At 39.7% G+C, this 19,535-nt stretch overlaps 1 protein-coding gene across 4 annotated transcripts in view; it reads left to right on the plus strand.

Annotated features, from left to right (window-relative positions):
* itgb4 (integrin, beta 4) overlaps window positions 1–19,535 on the plus strand; it is a 24,178-nt gene continuing 4,643 nt past the window's right edge. The window contains exons 1-37 of one of the 4 annotated variants that reach the window (XM_030121378.1): window positions 1–477; window positions 2,456–2,538; window positions 3,123–3,205; window positions 3,398–3,499; window positions 3,606–3,810; window positions 3,893–3,989; window positions 4,081–4,252; window positions 5,427–5,690; window positions 5,776–5,865; window positions 5,999–6,121; window positions 6,831–6,998; window positions 7,084–7,160; window positions 7,263–7,471; window positions 8,445–8,548; window positions 9,653–9,748; window positions 9,866–9,998; window positions 10,114–10,245; window positions 10,442–10,560; window positions 10,645–10,678; window positions 11,392–11,586; window positions 11,740–11,843; window positions 11,934–11,992; window positions 12,086–12,258; window positions 12,360–12,539; window positions 12,656–12,804; window positions 12,891–13,098; window positions 13,192–13,512; window positions 13,716–13,879; window positions 13,977–14,157; window positions 14,280–14,417; window positions 14,509–14,691; window positions 14,778–14,906; window positions 15,858–16,010; window positions 17,347–17,514; window positions 17,595–17,741; window positions 18,129–18,263; window positions 19,313–19,462. In XM_030121378.1, the coding sequence (XP_029977238.1) occupies window positions 2,463–2,538; window positions 3,123–3,205; window positions 3,398–3,499; window positions 3,606–3,810; window positions 3,893–3,989; window positions 4,081–4,252; window positions 5,427–5,690; window positions 5,776–5,865; window positions 5,999–6,121; window positions 6,831–6,998; window positions 7,084–7,160; window positions 7,263–7,471; window positions 8,445–8,548; window positions 9,653–9,748; window positions 9,866–9,998; window positions 10,114–10,245; window positions 10,442–10,560; window positions 10,645–10,678; window positions 11,392–11,586; window positions 11,740–11,843; window positions 11,934–11,992; window positions 12,086–12,258; window positions 12,360–12,539; window positions 12,656–12,804; window positions 12,891–13,098; window positions 13,192–13,512; window positions 13,716–13,879; window positions 13,977–14,157; window positions 14,280–14,417; window positions 14,509–14,691; window positions 14,778–14,906; window positions 15,858–16,010; window positions 17,347–17,514; window positions 17,595–17,741; window positions 18,129–18,263; window positions 19,313–19,462 (5,221 nt within the window). In that variant the 5' untranslated portion in view covers window positions 1–477; window positions 2,456–2,462. The remainder of the gene's footprint in view (window positions 478–2,455; window positions 2,539–3,122; window positions 3,206–3,397; window positions 3,500–3,605; window positions 3,811–3,892; window positions 3,990–4,080; window positions 4,253–5,426; window positions 5,691–5,775; window positions 5,866–5,998; window positions 6,122–6,830; window positions 6,999–7,083; window positions 7,161–7,262; window positions 7,472–8,444; window positions 8,549–9,652; window positions 9,749–9,865; window positions 9,999–10,113; window positions 10,246–10,441; window positions 10,561–10,644; window positions 10,679–11,391; window positions 11,587–11,739; window positions 11,844–11,933; window positions 11,993–12,085; window positions 12,259–12,359; window positions 12,540–12,655; window positions 12,805–12,890; window positions 13,099–13,191; window positions 13,513–13,715; window positions 13,880–13,976; window positions 14,158–14,279; window positions 14,418–14,508; window positions 14,692–14,777; window positions 14,907–15,857; window positions 16,011–17,346; window positions 17,515–17,594; window positions 17,742–18,128; window positions 18,264–19,312; window positions 19,463–19,535) is intronic. The other 3 variants (XM_030121379.1, XM_030121380.1, XM_030121381.1) reach the window with 3 other exon arrangements.

A 19,535-nucleotide genomic window follows, 5' to 3' on the forward strand; every position in this document is an offset into this window, starting at 1 on the left:
CAGGAAGGGAGTTAACCCTCTCCGTCGGGGCAGCTCACCTGGATAGAGCAGGGAGAGTGGGTCTGTGAGTGGGTGTGTGAGCATATCCTCTAGGAGGGATCAAGTCACAGCACACTCGGTCATTTTCACTCAGTTCCTCTGAGTCTTACTGTCTCTCATATCTCTGTGCTGCTCACACTTGAAAAGTAATTGCACAGTCGAGACTCAGCTTAAGGGTAAATCAGTCAATATTTGACCAGACTGGACTGGAGCACAGGAAGGAACAAGCAACAGAAACAACAGAAAAAGTGGAGGATTGTTTTTTTCTTTTTTCTTTTTTACCTTTAAATTGAGACGAGGGCTTGAAGATTTTTTTTAACAACACAAGTGGATACAAACTTTCCCCAAATCGTGGGTCAGAGAAAGCAGGAAAGGATTTAGTGTTTTTCTTATTTATCGCCGGACTCTTGGACTTGGACTGCGGCAGAGCACTAAGAGGTTTGTTTGATTAGTAATCTATTTAAGTCAGTCGTAAATTTTCTTAAGACTCCATTGTTTTCACTGCACTGTTAATTCTTTCAGTGTTACAAAACATGTGGACTATCCTCCTGGGTAATATCTGTACATGTGCTGAGTAAGGTGTATGCTGTAAAGTTATGCAACTTTATATCTCACCATGAAGTTTAAGATTACTTGCAAGAGTAAAGACTGAGTTGTGAGCACATTTGGATTCAGCTTAGCAGTTATTCTCTCTCTCTCTCTTTTTTTTCTTGGCCATTTCTGCATGACTGCCCACATCAAAGCACAGACTACAATCTAACACAGGTGAAAGAAATTGGACCAAGCAAACAGTAGAGAGAGAATTCAGATACAGTTTGCTACTATTTTGCAGATAATACTAAAATTACAGACCTATTGTTTTAATTTCCTTTTCATGTTTGGGGTTTGAGTAGGAATTCAGAGATATGTTCATCGGTGTGACTGTTCCAGGTGAGTGTTGCTGTGATTTAGTTTGCTGTCAAAGTTAAGACCCCCAAAACTTGTTGGTGATCCATCACTGATGATGTCATGACCCACACCCAGTGCTGGTATGTTCACCTTGCAGGCATGTTGTTGTCTGTGGAGAAAAAAAAAAAAAAAAAAAAAAAAAAAAAAAAAAAATCTGTGAATTTGAAACTTTGCCACTGAGTCGGTCAGACCAAACAAAAAGCAGGAGGGATGAGTAATTTCTATTTTCGCTCTCCCAAGCTGTTATTTGTCTCCCAGATTACTGTCAGTGTCACTTACATGCCTTTCATTTGAGAAGCAGCAAAATACAAAGTGCTTTTTATCCCCTCTGCTCTGAGCATTCTGGTCAAGTTTTGTGGACAGGAGTTGGTCTGTTCAGTTTTTTTCCTGACCTATCTCAGTCTGTGATTTATGTGACACCTTGTGGCATGAACTCATGCACACACACACAAACACACCTGTAGTTTAGCTCAGGTTCACATCAAGGTGCTAAGGTGCCTTTCCCATATGCCTTTAGGCTGTGTTTTTAACTTGGACAGGTCATTTTCTCGCCTCAAGGAGAAATTCCTTTTTGGAGTTGTAAATCCTCAGAGCACCGTGTTTTTGCGCGCTATGGCTCACTGTCAGATTTCAGCCCACTGAGACAATTATGGAGACATTTCATGGCCACATAATGCCCTTTGTTCATTCCCCTCCTCCTCCTGTCTGTAATTCAGATCATTTTGTGGCTTCCTGTCAATCAGATTATTCTCCATCTGAGATTCCAGCATATAATTATAAACTGTTTTTACTCTGCCTAAGCCTATTCAGCCCAGAAAATTTGAGTTCTCTTTTGATACTGGTATCTTTGTATGTGTTTGACACAGAAAATGAGTCTGTACCAGAAAGCCTTTTCTCTGTGAGGATCTTTAAACTGACATGCAACTAAAAAACTGGCCTATGTCAGCGGTATGTAGCCATGCAACAAACTCTGTCTCTGATAATTGTCCTATTCAGCAGTGTCTTTAAATTCAATATATCTTGGATATGTTGAACACAATCTTTTACAAACAAAATTATGTTTATCCCTGTACTAGTGTAGAGGATGCATGACTAGAGAGAAGTAGCTGTAAATAAGGAATTATCTTTTTGTTATTGGTCTGTTCATGAGATTCTTTATATTTAAAGAGTTGTTAACTTTGGGTGATAGGATAAAGCCAAACGACTGCATACAGTGTTACAGCTTCACTCTAGAACCAGCTTTAGTTTGCAGCTCTTTCACAACTATAGTGCTGAAGGTAGGGGAGTGTCTGGGCCTGTTCACTTTCTCTGAGCCTTGACCGAGGGAAAGTACAGGTGGGTCAAGTTACACCTTCACCTGCGCAGGATTCAGCAGTGGATAATTTCCCCTTTTTCTATTGCTTTAACAGAGCTATTTGAGCTTTATTGTACATGTATCTATATTGTTGTCTTTGTGTGTTTGTTGCAGGAAGGAGATGGGGAGATGGATGTTACATCTCTCAGTGGGTCTGGGTCTTCTCGCTGTCCTGTTGACCTGCTGTTATGCTGAGGGTGAGGAAAATCAGGATTATCACCAGTCTTTTTTAGTTTTTATATGCTCATGTGCAAACAAAATAGCTGGTATTTGTCACATGTATTATAGTAGAACTGCAGTGATTGGTCAGTTAATGATTAACTGTCATTGATTCACATTAAACATTTGTACGCAAATGAAATGTCTTTTTTTTTTTAAAGAAATCTAAAAGACAATGGACGGTTTTTCCATTGTAATTTCCATGACTACACACTAGTTGTTTGTTTGTTTTTTTTACCCTTTTCCAACAAACTTCCTGTCAGCAATGAGAAAATATCTTGAAATGCAAGACAGTGTATTTTCTTTTAGGGATTCAATGTTCTACAAATGTATTTTTAGTGTTACTACAGGTGTTATAGATATTCTAAATTCTTATTGATCAGTTATGGTATTCTATGGTTTGTTATGTCTTAATGCAGAGTTTTATTTAAAGGAATCAATTATGTTACATACATTCTTATTGATTATTGTGTGATCCTTTCCTTACAAATCACACATTTGATCATTACTTACACCGGCTCTGATATTTACTGATACCCTGCCTCCTCCTTCACCCCCACAGTGAACTACTGCTTCGCTTCCAGGGCGAAAACCTGCTCTGAATGCCTGCAGTCTGGCAAAGGCTGTGCCTACTGCCCTGATGAGGTGAGAGCAGAAAAAAAAACAAGAAAATAAAAAACTGGCTTCAAATCCTTCAACTTCAGGACTATGTTAGTTTAAAGGGGAAAATGTTGTATAGCAGTGTCAAATCGCTATTTGTGCATCATGTTCATAGTACTCTTTTAATGATTAATGTAAACTAAATAGACCCATTAATCAAACTTCCTGTTCACTCAGACCTTTAATGGCCCTCGCTGTGACCTGTATGAGAATATAATTGCCCATGGCTGCAGTGCTGCTGCTGTTATCACAGCTCAAAGTGAAATGCAAATTGAAAGAGTAAGTCACCATTTCACATAACATTTAGAGTTAAAGTTATAGATTCAAAAAGAAAGGTATCAAATCTGATTTTTCCTTCTCCTCCATCACTTGGCTCACTGCTCAGGAGGAAAGCATCAACATTGCGCTCCAGCAGTCACAGGTTTCACCACAGCAGGTCAGTATGAGCTTCCTGCCAGGAGAGGAGAAGGTGATGGATGTGAAAGTGTTCTCTCCAACCAAAGGCCCTCTGGATCTTTATATTCTCATGGACTTCTCAAACTCCATGGCTGACGATTTAGACAACCTGAAGCGAATGGGCAATGAACTTGGTGAGCTTCTTTGTGTTTGTAACGTACTGACTCTACAGTATTTTGTCACTCTGATACTGATTTTGAATGCCTTTCCTTGTAGCTGTATTGGTGAAGAAGCTGTCTGATGACTACACCATTGGATTTGGAAAGTTTGTGGACAAAGTAATTGAGCCACAGACTGATATGAGACCTAGAAAGTAAGAGAGAACACGTTATGGATGTTTATCACACATATGCTATGGAGAAGTCTTAAATACTTACACTTTTTCTTTCTTTTTATCCTCACAGACTTAAAGAGCCTTGGCCTGACAGCGACTCTCCCTTCTCTTTCAAAAATGTTATCAAACTGACCAGTGACTTGAATGAGTTCACCTCAAAGCTCCAGAGGGAGAGAATATCTGGCAATTTGGACGCTCCTGAAGGAGGATTTGATGCTATACTGCAGGCTGCAGTCTGTGGGGTTAGTAAAACTGCTCATGATAAAGCAGTATTTTTATTGGGAACTACATAAATGTTACCTGTATTACTTTGAAGAATTGGCCCAACTGTACTTACACTAATGTTATTAATATTTGAATATAAAAACAGGCATATACAGGTTAATTTTCCTGTCAAGAACTTGAGTTGGTCCCTGAGCACCCTCAATAGCAACTCACTGCTCCTAATGTGTGCAAAATGCTAATGCTAATTGCTAATGCTAGGTGCTGTTTGTATTAGGATGAGCAAAATAAAGACTAAATTTCCATATAAGGATAATAAAGTGGGTTAAACCTTAACCTTTATTGATGATGATGATAATGTTGTGCCATCATAACTATTTTTTTAAAACACATCAATGCTAATGAACTGTTGCTGTGTAAATTTGCATTATTAGCTGAAATGTGAAAAATATGCCAGTGTCCAGTTTACAGTTAATTAAGATGCACAATCTTTAAAAAGGAAATATGTAACATTTGCATGTGTTTATGTGAAGTTTGTGTTAAAATCTTCTTTGTGGTGGGAGCAGGTTGTTTGGTGACTTTAGCTAATTCCATTTCTAAGCTAACAGTAACTAGTGTTGTGTGCAATGTTTTTGCTGTAGAGGAGCAGAAGAGAGACAATGAGGCATTCAGGAGCGAGTATAAGGATTTTTGCATACATTTCCTCTCAGAAATCAGTATTCAAGCTGTAATGAAAGATGTAGGCAGCTGAGGCAGGCGCTACTTTAGAAATGGAGTTAGCTAATGTCTGCAAACAACAAAGCCTCAGAAGAATGCTAACATCATATAAGCTGACAAGCATTAGTATTTTAGACATACTCAAGCTTCTTCTGACATTCCTGTTCAATGTTATTGACAGTCAAAGCCCCTGCATGTGCTGTATCCAATCTTATCCACAGCATCAGACTTCAAAGTCCACTCAGTTCTCTCAATAAGCGATTACATATTGACCCTGACAGCAACTGACACAAAGGAATTTTAGGAAATGTAGGGAAATTCAAAGCCACTTTTCTCTACTCCCTCTACACTTTTCTCTGCCACGTGAAGCTTCAGCTCAATAGAAACTAAAGTGTTTAATTTCCATGTCTAGATTATCTTGTTTCCCTGCAAACTGTTGTATCATATTTTCTTGATTTTATTGTGTTCTTAAACTAGGATAAGATTGGTTGGCGCAAAGACAGCACACATCTTCTGGTTTTCTCCACTGAGTCAGCTTTCCATTATGAGTCTGATGGTGCCAATGTGCTCTCTGGGATCCTGATGCGCAATGATGAAAACTGCCACTTGGACGATGATGGCAAATACACAGAGGATACCAATCAGGATTACCCCTCTGTGCCCACATTAGTCCGTGTACTCAGCCAGCACAACATCATTCCCATCTTTGCTGTCACCAACCACTCCTACACATACTACACGGTTAGTGGGTTCATTTTTTTCAGCCTTCAAAGTCACTGTGCAGTGTTTTGAACACATGTTTCATTGTGATTACTTCTCTGTGTAGAAACTCCAAACATATTTCCCAATTGCTGAAGTTGGTCTGCTGCAAGAAGATTCATCTAATATCCTGCAAGTCATGGAGATTGCCTTTGAGGTATATCTTCAATCATTTTGACAGCTGTGAAAGAGTGATTTTTTTTTTTATTTTTTTTTTTGTCACTAGAAAACCTTCACTAACACTGTTGTGGTTTAACGTCCAATCCTGATGTTCATGTCTGTCATTCTAGAGTATCCGTAGTAAAATGAGCATCCGTGCAGAGGACAGACCCAAGGCTTTCCTGGCTGACTTCTTGACCTCGAGTGGGAGCGTTGCTCAATACGGAGCCCTTAATATCAAGCCTGGAGCAATTGTAAGATCAGGCCACTATTACATTTCTGGCATTACACTAATAAGTATTTTACCCATTTCCTGTCCGCATAACTAAAATCTTAATAATGTTTAACTCATAAAGACCCAATGCTACTTTTGTGGCAGTTTCTGAATCAATTTTTCCTCTACATTTAACCTTTCTTAAGTGCTTTATTTCCATTTATTATAATATCATCCTTTGAATTTTGTGTTTTTAAGTGAAAATCAGGTATTTTCCTACATTTAATTCACTGATCGTGTAGATGTTTATAAAAGCTCAGAGTAACATTGAGGGTTATTATATCAGAAATAGAGAAAACTGGAGAAAAAACTGACATTTCAGCAAAGATATCAATAACTCAATATAAAAATAAGTGTCTCCATCAACTGTCATTGATCCAACTCCATGGGTTTTACTGGTGAATCAATGTTGTAGAAGATGACGATGTTTCCACGTTCACTATGGAGCTTCAGAATGTCCTACTGGGTCATATCTGATGACCATGGAAAGATGACTAACTGTATTTTGCACCAATCATTAACATGTATTGATAGGATCAGTAGTTCAGAAGTTTTTAAACATTTTAGATCCGTAGATGGTTTTGGTCATCAGTGGCTGTTTGGGTCTTTATGGGTTAAATATAAATTATAATAAAACTATTGAATGACGTAACTGTAATATACTGTGTTATTGTGGTTTTTCTCTTCAGGGTGACTTCAAGATGCGGCTTAAAGCTCAGCGGATGATTGATGACCAGCCTGTCTGTGGGATGAATCCAGATGAAAAAGAAGGGACAATGAGAGTCAAACCTACAACTTTTAATGATGCAGTAAATGTTAAGGCATCCATTTTGTGCCCAACGTGTGCCTGTGAGCAGGTAGATGCAAAAACAGATGAAAACAGAGGCGCACTTAAAATCACATTGGTGTGCACATTCCGATTGTCATGTGTTTGTTCTCCAGAAACCTATCCGTAGATCTCCCAAGTGTCATTTCCATGGGGACCTAGTGTGTGGAAAGTGTCAGTGTTATGATGGCTGGTAAGAATGATTAGTTATTAATCCTTTGAAAGATAAAAAGATCAAAATTAAGACTAGGGTTGCTAAGATTTTGGTTTTGTTTTACCCGTGTGTCTTTCTTAGGGTGAGCACATACTGTAACTGTACAGCCAGTAGTTCGACAGTGGACACCAGCCTGTGTATAGGTCCGGGCATGACCGAGGCGTGCTCAGGCCGTGGAGACTGTCTGGAGTGTGGAACCTGCGTGTGCTACAATCCAGATCAGTTTGAAGGGCAATACTGCCAGTATGATAGGACCCAGTGTCAACGGTTTGGAGGCTTCCTGTGCAATGGTAATAACTAAAGCACTAAATATGATCCAATGAGTCACTTAATTATACTGTAGGTTTTTGCTGTAAAAATATATGTTTGCTCGTACAAAAATACCTCAGTCACCACTTACAGCTCATTAAAAGTGTGCAATCTCATATTTACCGGCAGAGGCATTGGTCTCTGCCTGTATTTCCAAATTTACCTCTTATTTTGCCCTTGGGAGGATTTTGGATGTGGACCTGTGGTGAATGTAGCCTCTAGTTAATACAGGGTGTGAATATAGGATGGTATGAAAAAAAAAACCCAAAAACAACAATAACTACCAACTCTGAATACATGGCTGTCTCCTTTATTTTCTTTGTTGTAGTTCTGCTGGTTAGTGTGTCTATGAATCTATGTGAATGGCTAAGCTCCACCAAATAACTATAGTGACTGCATTTCAATAGTGTCAAGTGTTAAGAAAATTTGGGACAAAATTTTGAGAAGTTGCATAAAAACAAAAAACAAAACTAATTCCTGACATTAATTATTGCTAATGATTTTCACCCCAAAATCCCTCGTTTTATAAAGTGGTACTATCAATAATGAATCCATGGATCAAATAATTAAGTTCCTGGCAGTAGCAAACTACGATTCCTTTCATCTAGTATTTCATCTTCCAGTACCTAAAAAAAAATCACTGTGGTGTTGGTAGAAACAAAAATTGAAGTAATGACATTTAGTTGAGGGAAACCACTTCAAATGAATGCTATTTTATGTCTTTATATAACTGTCTCCTATAGAAAGCTATAGAACAAATTAAATTCTTCCATATATAGGTGTGAATTAATATTGATGTTGAATTATATTTTTGCTAATCAAACATTGTTAACATTATTATTGTTATAAGACACAATTTTCTCTGTTTACTATCAACAACTTCCCAACTACTGATTTCTCCATACACCCACTTTTCACAGATATAATAATTTAACCTGTCTTTGTCTTCTCTAGACCGAGGCTCTTGCGTTATGGGCCAGTGTGTGTGCGCCCAGGGCTGGGAGGGCAACGCCTGTGAGTGTCCCAAGAGCAACCAGACCTGTTTGGACAACAATGGGGTCAGCTGAAACATAACATTTTGGTGTTACAAATAGGGTTGCAGTAGTATGTTGGTTCAAGTAATAGCATGATATCAAAATCAGTGGTGTCATCTGGGGTGTGTTCTGTGAGTATTTAAAAAAAAAAAACTTGAAATGGGTGGAGAATCTTAACTGTCCATATAAATACATACAACCTTTTACATGGATTCAGTTTCAGTGTATGGTTTACTTTATCTTTGTTCTTAATGTTCAAAATGATGACTTTTTTTTTTTTTTTTTAACTTTTAATAATGGTTTTACTTTGGCTTTTCAGGTTTGCTGGCCAATTATAAAAGTAAAATGCATACAAATAATGATATTTTTAGTTCATTTTCCAAAGTAAAATACCAGAGGAGAGTTCTCTAGAAGGGTAAATAAATGTTGACCTATGTGAAATGTAGAGGAGAGGTAAGAGACAAAAAAAAACAGGACAAACATGACAAAAGACATAAAAACTGGTGAAAAACAATGTAAAACGATTCAAAAATGCATCTAGATGACAACAAAATAAGGATTCAACAAAAAAATTATGTAAATGGGGTAATGACTATGAAGACAGGTAGAGAATACATAATATGTAAAAATGAGACTTTCACATACATTATTTTGACAATAAATGTGGACACTCTGTCAATTCAAGATGTGTAAATTTTTGGTCCAGAGGATGCATAAAATGTATTTCTTGGGTCTCAAGCTGGAAAAGTTGGGGAGCGACTACTTTAATGGTTGTAATAATGGTGTACCCATCCATCCATCCATCCATCCATCCATCCATTCTCTTCCGCTTATCCGGGGCCGGGTCGCGGGGGTAACAGTCTAAGCAGGGATGCCCAGACTTCCCTCTCCCCAGACACCTCCTCCAGCTCTTCCGGGGGGATCCCGAGGCGTTCCCAGGCCAGCCGAGAGACATAGTCTCTCCAACGTGTCCTGGGTCTTCCCCGAGGTCTCCCCCCGGTTAATGGTGTACCATAAACCTAAATGTAAATCTCATACTGTTGCAACCCTGTTTACAAATATACAAGTCTTTTTTTTTTATTCTTTGCCAGTGTATTTCATATCAGTACCTGCCTCTGTTTGTGCCAGGGCATCTGCAATGGGCGAGGTAAATGTGTGTGCGGCCGATGTGAATGTACTAACTCTGGAAATGAAATGACTTCAACCTGCGAGTTGAGTGCCCAGGTATGAATGTAAAACACGATGCATGGCATGTGATGATCTCACATTGTACTTGATGATATTTTCCACATACTTTGTTTTAGCCTTAGTTTACTGTTGCACCATTCATCTCATGTTCAGGTTGTGTTGGGAGCATGTGAGTCTACAAGAAGCTGCGTTCAGTGTCAGTCCTGGAAAACAGGAGAGAAGAAGGATGAAGAGGAGTGTAACAAGTGTTTCTTCAAAAGTGTCATGGTGGATGAACTCAAAGAACGTTAGTATAAAACCTACCTTCATAAATAGTCCATGCAGGCATCTCCGCTACAGCATAAAATTAATACTCGAAAGCTGATATAAGAAGTTAATATTTTTTATGTGTATGTATTTAGGGGAAAAGGTGACTGATGTGTGCAGTTTCCGGGATGAGGATGACGACTGCACCTACTACTACACTGTTGACCTTTCCAAAGATCCAGCACTGAACCCTGGAGGCCTAGAGGTTGAAGTGCTCAAGAAGAAAGGTCAGCTGCAGCTTATGCTCTTCCTGTATCACTTTTCATCTGCTGTGCCTTGAAAACAATTAAAATAGTTTTAACACCAAGTATATATAATTGAAAATCATGTACAGTCCTAAATATGCCCAAATTCAGCCACAATATGCAAGTTGTATGAACCAGTCTGTCAAAATCATTTTATTTATTTATTTATTTTTTTCAGATTGTCCCCCTGCGAGCCTCCTGTGGCTGCTTCCTCTCCTTTTGTTCCTCTTGTTACTTCTGGCTTTACTGCTGCTTTGCTGCTGGAAATACTGTGCCTGCTGCAAAACCTGCTGCCAGGTATAAACACACATTTACCTTCGGGACTGATCTATGTTTGTAAGCTAGGGTGGAAGTAATGCTGTCTGTCTTTTGCTGACACAGAGTTGTCTGGCCCTGCTGCCGTGCTGTAAGAGAGGTAAGATGCGTCACATCACAAAACTCTATAACTCTGACTATATTTACATCCATTTATTATTATGGGTTTTGCCTTATTCTGTAAAAGGCAATATGCCCAGTACTTGTCCACTAATATACACTATTTCCAATCAAGCAGACTGATAATCAACGGTAGTGACTTATTTACATTTTCAGTAAAATTGATGTCCAATTTTCTTAAACAAAACCTTATGTTTAATAAAGTTTTTTCCATAATATTTCAATATTTATTGCCTCATTTTACGTTGAACCAAAGGGATTCTACATAATGCTCGTTCTTCTCTCATTTCTGTGTTGATAGACACATAACTAACGAAGGTGACCACCTCTGTCAAAGGTTTTCTAACAAGCAATGAACAACTGACATTATGTCATTTGTATCTACAGTTGTACTACTACTGTATTTTTTGGAAGTATTTCTTGATGGGACTTCTTAAGATGTCCTGTATATATCCAAAGAATCCCCTGAAAACCCAAACAGTATTGTTTTTTCCTACATGTTCTACATTAATAATCCAACATTAGCTACAAATAGCAAATGATGTTTACATAACCATTATCAAACACCTAATATCGTCACATTCAGCGTAATGGTAGGATATTATTGTTTATGTAATTTACTAAATGTGCTGTTTTTCAGCATTTGACCTATATGACGCGTATGTATTTGAGCTTTTGCTGTATTCCCTTCAGGTCGCATGGTTGGCTTCAAGGAGGATGAATATCTGCTCCGCCAGTCTCTACTTACTTCAGACCACCTGGACACACCGATGGTGAGGACTGGACCACCTAAAGGCACTGATGTGGTCCGCTGGAAGGTTAATGACAATGTGCACCGAGCACCTAATCACCCTCAGGCTCTGATCAAGCCCAACCCCAAAGAGACCAGTAAGTGTCAAATGTTTAATCTACAATAAACTGACTCACCACTTGGTTGAAAGATGCAAATTGATGTGGGATTGAACTTTCAAAAGATGTTAATTGTAACTTTAACCTCTGTTTCTGTTTTCCTCTAACATATTATTCTTTCTTTGTACATAGTCCAGTTTCCACTCTCCCTCCGGCTAAACAGGTTGTTCTCTGAAAACCTGTCTCGTCCTGAATCCAGAGATGCCGAGCAGCTCCGTAAGGAAGTTGCTGATAATGTAAGTGTGTGTTTCTTTGCTTTGTTGTTTTGTTGTACGAGTAAATGAAATGAATGTTTACCTGAATGCCGTATTTGCTCATTTATGCAGCTCAATGAGGTGTACAAGCAGATTCCTGGCGCCCAGAAGATTCAAAAGACCTCATTTAGGTACGAGGCGACACAATACATGTCTTTTGTTTTAACGTTTGGAAATTAGATGCTTGTTATCTTACTCTTCTATATCTCTTCTGGCTCATGTAGAATGCAGAGAAATGCGGGGAAAAGGCAGGACTATACCATTATGGACACTGTCCTATCAGCTCCTCGCAGCAGCTACCCTGATATTGTCAAGCTGACGGAGAAAAATGTCCAGTCAGGAAACTTCAGCGACCTTAAAGTGGTACCTGGATACTACACTGTGGAAACCGACAGAGGTATGTTTGTGTGGCTTGTACTTTGTATTTTGGTTGAGATAAAGATACATGTTGAGAAGTTGCACATCTTTTAATCTTTTGCACATCTAATCCCCATGCAGAGGCTGCAGGAGCTGTGGAGTTCCAAGAAGGTGTGGAGTCAGTGGATGTTCACGTGCCGCTCTTTGTTAAGGATGAGGATGATGACAAGAAACAACTACAAGTGGAGGCTGTAGATGTGCCACTGGGTATTGCTGAGATTGGAAAACGTTTGGTCAACATCACTATCATCAAAGAACATGGTGAGAAAGAGGTTGCATATTTCACAGAACTCAACTTCAAATTCAAGAAGATTAAGACAGACAAATGAGTAAAAATCTTTGTTTTTATGTAATGTTTATCCTCTGTATCGTTCCAGCCTCCAGTGTGTTTTCCTTCCTCCAGCCGGCCTACACTTATAGCAGACAGGATGGAGTGGCTAACATCCCCATCAGCAGAGAGATCGTAGAGGACGGTCGCACGCAAGTCACCTACCGCACACGAGACCTCACAGCCAAGGACAAGAAGGTACATTTGTCAAGTTTACTCACAGTAGTTTAGATACAGGTCAGCTGAGAGGCTTTCTTTGTAATTTCTTGTGTTTTGTTCTTCAGGACTATGTGACTGTAGAAGGAGATCTGAATTATGGTCCTGGTGAGACCCAGAAGTTAGTGCCTGTTCGTCTGCTGGAGCTGGGTGAGAAAGACAGCCTTCTGGAGGACAAACAGGTCAAACAGTTTGTCATGGACCTGAGTAACCCACGGCAGGGCGCCAAGCTAGGACGCTACCCGAGAACGACAGTCACTATCGCAGATTCACCAGGTGATAATGATGCATTAGTGTATCTTAGTTCTCCAGGTTAATACACTGAACCCGGAGGGATCTTAACTCTCTCTGTCATCTTTCTTTGTCTAGAGCCAAGTGTGATGATGTTCAAGAAGGGAACGCAAAACTTCACCACTTCTGACCCAAGCTATGTTATCCCTGTGGTCCGCACTCGTAACACGGATAGCCCCGCCTCAGTGAAATGGCGCACCAAGAAGGCCCAGCGCTTTGAGCTGTCAGGGCCTCTGAAGTTTGGTCCTGGAGAGACAGAGAAAAATATTGTAATTGACCCAAAAGCCCACCCAGGTCCAATTAAACCCGAGAACTTCCATCTGGAGCTGTTTGACCCAAGCAGCAACGCTTCTATTGGAGATAGAAAGACCACTATGATCAATGTTACAGACGGTGGAGGTCCGTTTCGCTTTTATTTTGTCATTTTGCTTTCAATTTCAGTTAAATTTTGTGTTGTTTTTAGCTGCTTTGGTAGTTTAGGGTTTTTTTTTTTGTTTTTTTTTTTTTTTTGTGGTGATAATGGTGTTTAATTGTATGTATAATATTTAAGTATGATAGACTCAAACCATTCCTCTCATCCTTTAATGCATGTGTGTCTTCAGGTCCTGAGATGATGCAAATGCAGCAGAAAGGCTATTCAAGCCCGAAATGCTCCTCCCCTAGTGGTCTTCTTATGTCTCCTGGTAACCCGAAAGCCAAAGCAACAGGACCCAGAAACATCCGCCTCAACTGGGAACCACCACTTGGAAACCCCCTGGGCTATAAGGTACATGCTTGTGATGGTTAGCTTTAACTTTTATCTTGTGTATTAGTGGTTTCCATGTTTCTAAAATGATGCATCTTCTATTCCTTTTGTGTTTTAGGTGAAGTACTGGATCTATGGTGACCCGGAGAAAGATGCCACAGTTTTAGATGTGAAGACACCTCAAGCTGAGCTGACTAACCTGTATCCCTATTGTGACTATGAAATGCGAGTGTGCGCCTACAATGCAATGGGAGATGGCTTTGATACTGATGTTGTCACCTGTCAAACTTTGGAGGATGGTAATTAGCAGAAAATCAAATACTCTATTTCTCAGGAGCTGCAAGCATTTAAAAGTGTTTTCCTAAAAAACTGGCATTTTCTTCAGAAAATACAGATTAAACCCTGTTCTGTTCTCCTCCAGCACCTGGTGAACCCGGTCGTCTGGCTTTTAACGTCATCAGTCCAACTGTCACTCAGCTCAGTTGGGCCGAACCCGCAGAGACTAATGGCAACATCACAGCCTATGAGGTCGTCTACACACCCATCGATGATGACATGAGTAAGAGTCCCACCAAAAAACAGAAATATGGTATACTTGATTGCCTTATGTGATTTTTCCATGACCTAACATTTTCTTTCTTCCTCCACAGAGCCAGTTGGTGCTGACAAGAAAGTCAAGATCGACAACCCTAAGAAGCGGATGCTGTTGATCGAGAACCTCCAGAATGCTCAGACCTACCAGTATAAAGTCCGTGCCAAGAACGGTGTGGGCTGGGGCCCCTTCAGAGATGCCACCATCAATCTGGCATCACAGCCTGCGAGACCGCTCTCCAGTACGTAATGCACAAACACACATTTAGAACAATTACTTAATGTTGTGACTCAAAAAGAACTTCATGTGTTTGTCTTTCATCCTCAGTTCCAATCATCCCAGACATCCCTATTGTGGATGCAGAAGCAGGAGATGAATATGACGGCTATCTGATGTACAGCAATGAGGTGCTCAAGTCTCCTGCTGGCTCGAAGACGCCCAGTGTCTCTGGTGATGGTGGGTACCATAACACTAGTAATACTACACTAGTAGTCTACAAAACGGAATGTGACAGCCAGCTGTTTTCTTTTCATAAATGAAAAAATAGCAATCTAAATTTAATGCACAAGTATTTAATATAACAAACTGAAAGTAGCTAACAGATAAATGCTAAAAATCAACTAAAAGTATAGGCTATCATAAATAAAAGTGAAGTAAATGTATGAACCTAAATTAATATGCTACTGATAATAGTTGATTTGCATAAAAATATTGTAATAATATCAATTGAACCTAATTATCAGTGTGAAAAACATTTACTGTAGTCCATCCAAACAGGATTTGATGTATTGGGGATAGACTAGACAGATGTTGGAACCACTGGAAATGTAATGGTCAGTTTTTTTGCTGTAGAAACTTAACCAATGGATTGAAAAGGCCTCCTCTGGCTCTTTGCAGCATTTTTGTTCTCCTGTTTGAAGTGCCTTGAAGAGGTTGATATTAATATTCCACCACTTTTTACAAGAGCAACACTAGGGAAGGTATGGAGGAGTTGTGAAGCTGAATCATTTTCATGGCTTTGTCGTTTTTATCACTTCCATCTGGGGGGGGCATTTTTTCCTGCAGGCAACGCCCAGCCAGGCAGCAACAAAATCTGCTTCCAGTGCATCCCCAGATATCTGCAATGGGAGTGCTTTACAATCCCTAACCACAGGGCCCTATCTCATTAAAACTGCTGCAGTTATGCTTTCTGCAGCTGTTTTCCTACTCCCAGTCAGTCTTCTGTAAAAGACAATGCTGACTTTTCACCTCATGACATAAATCAGTATATCCATGATGTAATCCCATATACCGTACAGGTGACAGCTCTATTCTTAAATCATGTTTAGTGAAACAGACCGTTGATAATTCATGTCAGAAAATCAATCCTCCACCTGCTTGCTTCTTCCCCATGACCACAATTACAAGGATTTGTCAAGTTGGTGGGATCGAACCTGGATCTCCGTAAGGTGTCGTGGAAAAAGCGTGTGGAGGTCATCCCCAACTATCGGCTCAGCACAGACACAGAGGCGAGCTCAGACGAGACCCCCCAACTGAGCCACACCCAAGCACCTCAGCCAGGTGAAGACCTATCCATCAAAGAAACAGATTTGTAGGCAGAGCGTCAGCATGGTCGCTAATGTGCACGGCAGTTAGATATCCAGCAAGGCAACATCGTTTCTCCTTGGTTTCGCGATTCCGTCCTTTCGTAATTTGGCTAATCATTCCATTTCGGGCTTCAGTCCTTGATCCCTTTGCTCCGAGTTGCCATCTGTCCCATCTGTCCTAATGTCGTCTGTCCACAGAGGACCACTGGCATCAACTGCCCCATCTCCAGTTGATGATCAGGGCAGGCTTTCCCATGTGCCTGTCTCTCATCTCCTTGTCATCTCCACATACCACTTTGAAGGCAGTGATCCTGAAGCAGCTTGTTGGGCTTTTATTATTGGGCGCCTGAATTGAAAATAATGGGAATTTAATGAAATGCATCTCTGTCTTCTTCGTTAATGACATCTTTTCTTGCAGCTGTCATTATTTTTCTTATCATTGTATTTGATTTATCCTCTGATAAACTGTTTTTGGTGCAGTGCACCTCATAAAACTGAGCTGTAGCTTGAAAGCAAACTTTTCTGCATTATTCAGAAGCTGAAGCAGCTTAAACATTTTCACACCAGGTTTCACCACAATGAGAAAGGGGAACAGCAATCACATGTTAGACCTCTATATGTAAGCACTTAAAGCTACGAATGCAAAGGTGAGACGCGGCGATTTGTTTCCCCAAAATATTTTAGCATATTGGAATATATTTTTCAGCAAATATTTTGGGGTAGGCAAGTCCAAAACACATACATTTAAATGGACGTAAATGTTTGAGCCCTTTTCAATAGGAAAATGTTGATGCGTTTCCATCACTTAAAGACATTCTTGTCTGACCTGTCTTGGTGTGGTTGCATGTCATAAGTTTTGACATACAGTACTCTGTAAAACAGAAATTTCAAGAAAATATGAAAACTATCATTAGAAAAGGATTTACATTTTAAGAAAATATATTTAACACTGAGCTAGATTTAACCAGTTCGAAGCTGAAAAAGTTCATATAATTTACCAGCAGAAGAACAAAAATCAACTTCAGTTTGATGTAGATTTTGGCATTGTGTTTCTAGTTTTAAGGCCCATTTTGTCTTTCAGTAATTAGACATATCATGCCAAGTAAAATCTGCTCACCCCAGATTACATTTACATTTGTTTTCTAACTTAATTGCACTGTTACATGTGCTGTGTATGGGTTAGCTGTGCCTAATTTTGGGTGTTTTGTATCAACAGTACAGTGTGCCAAACTGCAGTCAGTGGATTCTTGGATGCAAAGTCTCATGTTGTGTTTGTGAGTAAATCTGGCTCCTGCTGTGTTTTTTCATAGATTACATGATGAATGGAAAATGGGACCAGAACTTCCTCTTCCCAGGCAGTTCAGTGACACGCAACATGTCTGCATCATCCTCTCCCATGTCCACCCTGAGCTCCAACTACAGAGGGGCTGGAGGCTCCTTCACCACAGAAACAACCACCACCTACTTGACTGGATCAGGTAAAACTGACACCTTTCATCACATGAGGGAAATGAAATCAGTGTATGTTACTTCCTTGAACACTTACCTTGTCTTGTAGGAGGCACCCGTACACATGAAATGATGGGAGATGGAGTAACTACAACAGATGTCATCATGAGGAAGCGCTCAGAGAACAGGGCTTACACCGATGAACACATCCGTGACTCTATTGTCATGGGAGATATTCCCAAATTCCCTGATCTAGGTAATGTTGGCTCTGTATTTGCATTTTAAAGGATTAGAGGAGTTAGTCGTAACTTTTGGGTTGAAGAAAGATTTTTCTTCAGAGCTATATGTAAGATGCCTCGGCAGGTTTACTGAGCAGTGCATGAGGCCGAGGGCTTGGACATCTGTTAGCGGGTTGGGGCTGTTGGCTGCACAGCAGGCTTATCCACAGTGACTTTGCAGGAGCTATGCTGACTATCGCTGTTTCTCCCTCTCCCCCCTTGTCTTCACACAATTATATATATATATTTTTTTTTACTTTTTTTTTTTTTTTTTTACTTGACTCTCCACCTGCCCACCTCTACCTGCTACTTCCACCATTTTCCTTTGCCTTCTCCTTCGCCCCCTCTGCTCAATGCGCCTTCAGGTGGGTTCGGCTACACTGGGATGCAGAGCAGCTCTCAGAGCCAGTTCAGCTACAGCCTCACTCAAGGTTCACGCGCAAGGACCGAGTCGTCAGACGTCAGCGAAGCCTTATATAATCTGGACAGGGTGCTCCAAGGTAAGTTGCAGCATGTGAGCATGGGCAGCAGATGTGTTTGCTTGCATGACACGTGACTTCTTTGTGTTTAGTCTTAAGCAGTTTTGATTCTTTTATGTTTCAGTTGCTACAAAGCCAATTTTTTACATTAGCACTAACAAATCTAACATTGAACCTGTTGGCTTGTGTTCATTTTTGTGATGGCATGAAGTAAAATAGAAAATAATATAACTTTGGCTGTAGCTTAAGTTATATTATCATCGTATGGTAGTAATTGTTAAACCATAGTAATCAGGGTTACTCACCTCTGCAGCTCACATTTCAAATGTCTATATTTACAACTTAATTTATTTATTTATTTATTCTCCTTAAACCCAGTAAATAAACATTTTCTCCATTTTACATGAAATAATTGCCTTAATTGGAAACAGCATGATGCAGCAGTTTTTTTTTTCCAGATAAACTTTTTTTATTAAATTGTTTTTATTATATATATAATGTCCTTTTAAGTGGACTTTTTTTTTTTTATGTAAAGCTGTTAAACTCTTGTCCACTATAGAGGACAAAAATGCATTACTGGGTCTCAGGAGGTTATTTATTTATTAAACCAAGGTTGTTCTCATTAACCACAACTAATGAAATATGGAAAACTAGTTGTTTCCATTTATGAAAAATTACTAACTTTCTTCATACTTGTTTCATGCGTTAGCCTGGTATTTTAGTTAAGTATGAGTAAAACCTTGCAATTTTTAAGAAGTGACAGTTTTCCACCAGCAGATGGAAGCACAACACATGGACATGCTGCAGACATCGATGTCATCATTAATGTAGTCAGGAAAAAAGATTAAAACTAACACCGAAATTAATTAGAACTGAGCAAAACTTAGCATATTGAGAAATTACAAGCCTACAACCCCAACTGAAAACATAAACTCACACTGAAATTAGAATGAAACATTTAAAAAAATACAGACTTTTTTTTTTCTTTCACCCTTGTTGGTTACAACAGTGGTACACTATCTGTGTATTGATATAATGCAGGTTTCTAACTCTTGCTTCTGTGTTTCCAGATGCTCGTCTCGCTCCAGGAGTCCCCGACACGCCCAGCAGGCTGGTGTTTTCTGCTCTGGGACCCACTGCCCTGAAAGTGAGCTGGCAGGAGCCTCACTGTGAGAAAGACATTTTGGGCTACTGTGTCCTTTACCAGCTGCTTAATGGAGGTACTGTCGGCCCCTATGCAGGATTTGTGCCAATCTTTTCATTTGATGACAGACATTAAACAACAAATAGTAT

The sequence above is a fragment of the Sphaeramia orbicularis genome, chromosome 19 (assembly GCF_902148855.1).
Source record: "Sphaeramia orbicularis chromosome 19, fSphaOr1.1, whole genome shotgun sequence".
NCBI classification, from domain to species: Eukaryota; Metazoa; Chordata; class Actinopteri; order Kurtiformes; family Apogonidae; genus Sphaeramia; species Sphaeramia orbicularis.